Source organism: Tachysurus fulvidraco, chromosome 3 (assembly GCF_022655615.1).
Source record: "Tachysurus fulvidraco isolate hzauxx_2018 chromosome 3, HZAU_PFXX_2.0, whole genome shotgun sequence".
Classification (NCBI taxonomy): Eukaryota; Metazoa; Chordata; class Actinopteri; order Siluriformes; family Bagridae; genus Tachysurus; species Tachysurus fulvidraco.
The window spans coordinates 18,333,154-18,341,135 of NC_062520.1; the positions used below are offsets into that span (position 1 = coordinate 18,333,154).

At 36.2% G+C, this 7,982-nt stretch overlaps 1 protein-coding gene across 1 annotated transcript in view; it reads right to left on the bottom strand.

Moving 5' to 3' along the window:
• entpd3 (ectonucleoside triphosphate diphosphohydrolase 3) overlaps positions 1 to 7,418 on the bottom strand; it is an 8,887-nt gene extending 1,469 nt beyond the window's left edge. Inside the window, exons 1-10 of the mRNA XM_027148815.2 lie at positions 7,300 to 7,418; positions 6,355 to 6,477; positions 4,682 to 4,799; positions 3,985 to 4,126; positions 3,533 to 3,692; positions 3,064 to 3,291; positions 1,814 to 2,086; positions 1,396 to 1,506; positions 775 to 909; positions 1 to 168 (exon numbers count right to left, since the gene is read on the bottom strand). The exon at positions 1 to 168 is cut by the window's left edge and continues 1,469 nt beyond it. Of these exons, the coding sequence (XP_027004616.2) occupies positions 1 to 168; positions 775 to 909; positions 1,396 to 1,506; positions 1,814 to 2,086; positions 3,064 to 3,291; positions 3,533 to 3,692; positions 3,985 to 4,126; positions 4,682 to 4,799; positions 6,355 to 6,477; positions 7,300 to 7,416 (1,575 nt within the window). The 5' untranslated portion in view covers positions 7,417 to 7,418. The remainder of the gene's footprint in view (positions 169 to 774; positions 910 to 1,395; positions 1,507 to 1,813; positions 2,087 to 3,063; positions 3,292 to 3,532; positions 3,693 to 3,984; positions 4,127 to 4,681; positions 4,800 to 6,354; positions 6,478 to 7,299) is intronic.
• Positions 7,419 to 7,982: the final 564 nt, after the last annotated feature.

Consider the following 7,982-nt stretch of genomic DNA (forward strand, 5'->3'; position numbering starts at 1 on the left):
GATGATGAGGAACATAAGGGTGATGATGGTGAGAGCGGAGAACAGGAAGAGCAGAGTAACAAACACACTGTTGGAAATGGGTAGCTTCAAGAGCTTTGCCTCTGCAGGGATCATGTTAGTCTGAGCTAGCATGTAGCCCAAGGACCAGGCTATACTTGTCTTGTTGACCTGCAAAACACCAGGAATTTTCCATTACCTCATTAAATTAAATGCAACACTAGAACTGTGTGCAGGAAATACATGGGGTTACATCACAAAGGTTGTTAAGTGATGTGAAGTAATGTATCTACCAGAAGGTGCCTTTCAAAAAGGAAAGGTTTTAAAAATAAATCAAAGTAAAAAAAAAGTATGTATAGTGACTGAACTCGTATATGTCAAAGGCTGGAAAGAGGCTTGTTAAGAAACAATAATAACAGAATTAACAATATATGAAATGAAATCATTTCTCTTGTTAATTAATTTTATTTTATTTATTAACAAATTAATTAAAATTGCATTGCACAATGATTGTTTTATCTGTGATTATTTATCTGTGACCAAGTTCACAACAAACATTTTCATTCACTAACTTTTTTTACTCTGGCTAGGTTCAAGATTACTATGATGCCTAATTTAATCTGCTTGGGATTATATTTTGCCAAATATTATTAGGTTTACTGTGTTTTAACATTAACACCCTGAGATCTGAATTGAATTGATTATCGATCGTTAGCTTCAGGCTATAATGGCATTTACTGAAATTGGTCTGATTGTGTATTAGGTGTAATACTGTACCTCCTTTTGAAAATCAAGTTTTTCCCAGTTGCCAGCATTAAACTTGTATCCATCTGCAAGAATTGTATGAATATAGTTTGCAGAGTAACAATAAGATTTTAAGTGTTTTTCTGTAATGTTGTAGTTTTTCTTGAGCTGAAAAAAGAAAGAAAAATACATCGTTGTCTCAGTCAGCAGTCATTTTACTTCATTCATTCATTTTCTACCGCTTATCCGAACGACTTGGGTCACGGGGGGCTTGTGCCTTTCTCAGGCGTCATCGGGCATCAAGGCAGGATACACCCTGGACCGAGTGCCAACCCATCGCAGGGCACACACACACTCTCATTCACTCACACACTCACACACTCACACACTACGGACAATTTTCCAGAGATGCTAATCAACCTACCATGCATGTCTTTGGAAACCAAAGTACCCAGAGGAAACCCCTGAGGCACGGGGAGAACAAGCAAACTCCACACACACAAGGCAGAGGCGGGAATCGAATCCCCAACCCTGGAATTGTGAGGCGAACGTGCTAACCACTAAGCCACCGTGTCCCCCAGTCATTTTACTTATTCAGCACAATTTAAAACAAATAAAGACAATTCTCTTTAACAGTCTATGGGTGGCACTCACTGTTTGCCAATCCATTGAGCAGAATGACCACACGGTGGAGTTAAACTTCTCCAGACTGTTAGAGCCCTTCAAATTCAGAGTCCCAGCTGTGTAGTAAAACCCTGCATAGGCCTGCATAGGCAACAGATACATTAACATCAACAGTGCAGTACAAATATTGTCATTATAATGATGGATTTGTGATTTACACATATGAAAGACTAAACTGATATTAAACTTGCTCTTGAATGAATAATTAGAACTGAAAGGTAAGTCCTCAGAAAACCTGTATAAAGACATCAGCGAAACTTAAAAAGTAACAGTTAAATGTTTGCCTCAGTATGTTGGATTCAATTATTTGTTTGTTTAGCAATCCACAAAAACAGCTTGATGAAATATAATCATAGTTAATGTAATAATGTTAGTTAAGAATGCCTACCATGAAGACACCTGTCAGAGGTGGTTGGTATACTCCATTAAATGAGCAGTTTTCTTTCCTAGTACAGGACTTCAGGTCAAAAATCCTCTTGACAATACTTTTGCAATTGGCGGGATCACTCTGTCCAATGAAAGTGTAGGACTTCTCAGGGGAATATTGAGGTGGAATACTAAGCTTTGTACACTCACTGCCAAAGATGTCTTTTCCAAGGATGCTGTTGGTGAAGCCAAGAGGGTAGCATGGGTGATTTATACGTGACGAATCAGAGGACATCTGAGAAAGACAAGAGATGCCAAGGTCAGTTATTATTCCATTAAATAAATGTGAAATTGTTTTATGCACTTAAGAAAAATTCAGCTCATTAGCTGACACATCACAAATCAGATGACACATCAGCTAAATCTGTGATTTACGGTATATGGTATGGTTTCTAGCTAAGAAGAACGAAATAGAAAGGAGGAAGGTTAATAAAGGCTTGTGTAATTTTATTTGCCACACATCAGATGACACATCAGCTAAATCTGTGATTTACGGTATATGGTATGGTTTCTAGCTAAGAAGAACGAAATAGAAAGGAGGAAGGTTAATAAAGGCTTGTGTAATTTTATCTGCCACTTCTGAACAGTGCATTGCTAATGTCAGAGTAGTCTGGGAAGGCATTAATATAGCTAGGATTAAGCTTGCTCTATTGCTTTAAATGGACTGCGTATGGACATTATTGTATTAGTACAAGAAAGGTTTTACAGGGGTTTTGCACTCTGCTTTGCTCCAGCCTGCTTTGCGTAATTAGTGTGAGGATTAAGATGAGTCAAATGGAGTGATCAATACTGTAATGCTATAATGTAGTGTTAACGGCGGCTGAACACTGTCCACATGATGTAATGGCATTCAGGTTTTTTTGTTTTAAATAAAGAATATTTTTAAATTCACATTCTTTGAAAAGGTTCATTACATGTATATACAACTGAGGGCTATGTTTGCTTTATCTGTGCTTTTTGATCTAGGAAAATAAATAATATATTTAGAATTTATCTAAAAAAAGTACAAAAAAAATCATTCGATCATTATATTGACGTTCTGTATATTTAATATTTTTGCTACTTATTGGGGAACATGGGCAAAACCTAACATATGAAATATCTAACTATCCCATGATTTTTTTTTCTCCTATGATTATACAAATGTTGCTGTATAACAGCTTTCTCTCCAGCAATTAACATTTTAGTTATAACAGGATCAGAAAATGTTACCTTTACAAGCTCTGCCAAAACTTTTTTTTCAGCCTCATTTTTGCCATAGCACAGGAAGCTGTGTGTGTAAACATTGTATTCATAGCCGTAGAGAGAAATTCTGATGAGATCCGGTCCTGTGGCATCAGATGGGGCAGTGAAGGCGATCTGAGTGGAGGCTCCACCCAGGTCCAGTGACCCCACAGTCTGTGCTGGATGATGATGAACCCATGGATTCCATAAGGTTTTCTGTACAGATTAAAGCAAACAAAGTACAGTTTAATAAATGACTAATGATCTGGGGAACTTTAATAACGTACTGCAGTTTATGGTTGTGATAATTAACTAGCCTAGACATAAAAATATCCTATTAACCTTTGTGACACCTTTGTTTCCCAAAATTAGTCTGGAGGAAGATGTATAAAAACCCCATTATTGTCTTAACAATAAGTTAACAAGAGTTAATATGAAGTCAGACTCTTGGCCTGACCTCCAAGAAGTTTCCCATCAGGTAGTTGACAGTGATCCACCCATACAGCCCTTCTTCCTGACCTGAGATGATGGAAGCATTATGGAAATCGAATGGCAAAGAACGAAGATATTTGTCCATGGCTTGCAGGACATCATTGGACTGCTCTTCATTCTTCTGTCTATATACAAATATCCCAACAAAAGATGTTGCAGGGGATAATTAAAAATATTCAGCAGGTGATAATTCATTCACTTTCATTCATATGAAATAAAAATCTAATCTAAGTATTATTTGTATGAAGCTTTTAACAATAGACATTTGTGCAAGGCAGCTTTACAGAAAACCAAACCAGAGGTGCCGGTGGGAAGAAAAACTGCTTGTTCTTAAATAATAAAGCTTTAATAAAAAGGGAACTGTGAACTTATTGTTAAAGATTTGACCACACAAAAGAGAGAAAAAAACAAGCTTACTTAAGCAGTCTCATTCCAGCAGTTGCGCCGAGAAAGATGGCCGTTGATTTATGTTGATTTAGAGGGATGACATTCATTATGTCTTTCATACAATTTCTAAGGCTGTTCCAGGCAGTGTCAGTCATGTCTGAGATACCAGGTCCTGTTAATAAACATGATTATAGTCACGTTATATTTTCTATATGTATTTTAATTATATCCTGCCTAATGTCCAGTACATAATAAATGTCACCCCTCCCAACTTAATTAAGATATAGCGTGATCATACAGTCTTTAGATGAGAATAAATTTTTAATAGGCATCAGCCTTTTATTTATTATTGGCTTATTGTTCACTATATTCACTTAATGTTGCTCAGTCCAAATCTCTCTTGTATCAATTACTCATGTGAAAGAATATAATATAATAATCTAAAAACAAGGCATTGTTCTTGCTTTCATGAAATAGATAGATAGATAGATAGATAGATAGATAGATAGATAGATAGATAGATAGATAGATAGATAGATAGATAGATAGATAGATAGATAGGTAGATAGATAAACAAACAAACAAACAAACAAACAAATAAATAAATGTAATTATTTCTTATTAGTTAAAGACTCTTATTATTTCACTGCCTAAAATACAGCTCAGGAAATCCTAGTGCAGGTTAAGAGTTTTAGTTAGAGTTTTAGATAAATATTGGGTTTCACACCTTCAACCTGACATTTTGTAGTCTGGGTCACAACCCCGGTGTTGTTCTCTTTCTCGGCTGGCCACTGATACAGATATACTGTGGTTCTGGATGAGCCGGCATCCAACACAATACCATACTACACACAAACACACAAACACACGCACACAGAGCGAGAGAGAGAGAGAGAGAGAGAGAGAGAGAGAGAGAGAGAGAGAGAGAGAGAGAGAGAGAGAGAGAGAGAGAGAGAAATGTGCACAGATCCTGTAATATAATAAATTCTTTTCATTTGTTAGTGGCAGTATTACATGTTATACATCAGAATCACTGTGCTAAGTATTTTCTCTTTCCAGTGAGAATTTCTCTTTCCAGTGAAAAAAGGTTTAATGGACATGGTTCAGAATTCATACACTATATGGCTAATGGTTTTTGGATACCTGACCTTCACTCTTACATGTTAGCCTACTCCCAACTTTTGGTAGACATTTTGAAATACACAATTATCTAGAATGGGTTTGTGTACTGTAGCATTACAGTTTCCATTCACTGACACTAAGGAGCTTATCCCAAACCTGTTCCAGTATGACAATGCCCCTGAAGACATAGTGTGCCAAGGTCAGAATGGAAGAACTTAAATGGCCTGTACAGAGCCCTCACCTCAACCCCATTAAACAGCTGGAACACTGCCTGCACCCCAGGCCTCCTCACCCTACATCAGTGTCTAACCTCACAGCAGTAATGCTTTTGTGGCTAAATGGGCAAATCCCCAACATCTAATAGAAATCCTTACCAAAAAAGAGCTTATTAGAATAGCAAACAAGGACTAAATCTGGAATAGAACACATGCAGATGATGGTCAGGTGTCCATACACTTTGGCCTTATAATGTAAATAGCAAAGTAAATCAGTGTATATATATATATATATTTTAAAAATCTAACAGAAATTGAAAGTCATTCATTCACTTTCTCATCTTTTGAGAATAATAAGCACCCATACTGTAAAGAGACATGCCTTATTGCCCAAGGTATTTTACATGTTCTGACATGAGAAGCTCTAACGGAAAGTGCATTCAGTATTTAAAAAAATAACTTCACAGAGGAAAGACTTCCCTGTAAATTAAGAGGATACTCCTTATTGATTCATAAGCTGATATATTTTGTGTTCAACATTATGTTCAGAAGTTACAGAAAGTCAATTCTATAGATATCTAGCAAATCAATTATCTCTCTGCAGTGTGAAATCCACACCCACTGTCTTGGAAAATGCATAAACTGTAATGGTTCTTTGGTTATCCCTCTGTGGGAACCCTGTTTTATGAAATGCTTTGTGTTTTGAAATGCAGTGTTTCCCTTTCAGAAAGTACTTCCAAGAAAAACATTTTAGGTGTTAAAAGCCCTTAATGATCCAGGGAATTCTCAAAGAACATTTTGAGAATGTTGACATACCCGTCAACCTTATAATAACAGGGAATATTCCTTGCTTAAAATAATTGCAGCTGTCAGGTACCAGGTTTGCAGGTGCTCTTGCGCACTCAGCATTTGCAAGTTTTGTCTCTTGTACATGTTTTCGATTCTCTCCTATAATTTCAGGCTTAGATGCAATTCATAGTGTTAGCAATGTGATATTGCTATGTCATGATGTTGCTCTGTGAATTATCTGTTAGTTTAATAAGGCACATATGGATAGTCTTACCTTAAGTCCAGGGGAAATGTAAGTCCTCTTTTTCACCTGAACTGTAGCTATTGCAATAATGACAGCTATACTTGCTAAGAGAAAGAAAGCAGCTATGGCTGTTGCCAGTTTAGTCGTCATTATCTGTGGATGTAGAAAAAGACATGTCAAAAAAGTAATTAAACTCTTGTACTAAACATGTTTATCAGTTAACACAATGACATCATGTTTATTTCATGCTACACCAGAGTTTTCAATGCTTGAGATAAATCAATGCATGAAAAAAGACTGAAACAGTTGGTGCCAGATCAAAGGGGTTAACTAAATCAAGGTATACAAACTGTGTTAAGAGTTGTTAATCAAATCAGGTTATACAAATTGTGTAGAGATATAGATAACAAACTCAAAGGTTTTTAGTAAAAAGCAGCATGATCATAGAAGTGTTTCTGCTAAAAAAAAAAAAAAATGACTGTAATTTGACTGCAAATATATATATATATATATATATATATATATATATATATATATATATATATATATATATATATATATATATATATATACAGATCGCTTTTTTTTCTAAAAAACAATCTAATCAACACTGATGCTGGGGATTAAACCTGATACCTTAGGTTAAAAGTCCAAATCCTTTAATGTAATAATGTAATATAATCTGAATCAAAGTTATAATGTAATATAATGTAAAAAAATAATGTAGTCTTTTGGGTTTTTACTTAAATATTCTTAAGTGACCATAAGTAGCCATAAAATATATATAGTTAGAATAAATTCAATGCAAAACTTATGGAATGACAGGAATAGTGATATTACTTGTGTGACCATTCAAAGCAACTTCAGCATCTGTCACTTATTGGAAATACAATTTTGTCCACTGAGCAGTTTGTAAGTGGTGGTTACACTCATCCTGATAAACATGCACAGAAACAAATAGATATCTTTGCCTACCCTTCTACGAGAATCTCCAGTGAGGTGGTCAGATGAATGTGATTCCTTCTTGACCATCCTGTCCAGGCAAATGTATGTGTGGGTGGCTGTGAGACTGAATCTATGCTGTGTGTGCATGTGTGAAGGAAGCACTTGGATAGGAGGGGCTGGGAGTTACTCTCTGTAAGTAGGAGCAATACAGTTTCTAGTCACCGCCCCCTCAAGAAGGTCCAACCTTCCAAGGCTCTTGCAGCTAGCACTTTTTAATACAATCAACAAAAGTGTTGTTTTTTCAAATATGGGCTTGGTCATTGGCTCAAATATTCCCCTGAAATAAATAGACTTAAATGCTACTATATACATCATTTTCATCATCTTTTCATCATCATCCTCTTCACTTTCTTCTTACCTCTGTGGGAAACCTTTTTTATTGCTAATTGGTGATGTTCTTTGTGATACTGTATTTATCTGAGTGTGTGTCATGCTATAGGGCGCCGCAGCATAAATGGCTGCCCACTGCTCCTGGTGTGTGTTCACGGTGTGTGTGTGTTCACCGCTGTGTGTGTGTGCACTTTGCATGGGTTAAATGCAGAGAACAAATTCTGAGTATGGGTCACCATACTTAGCTTTATGTCACGTCACTAAGTGCTGATAGCCAAAGGATAATCCAGCAAATTGCAACCACCGGATATGGATTTCATTTT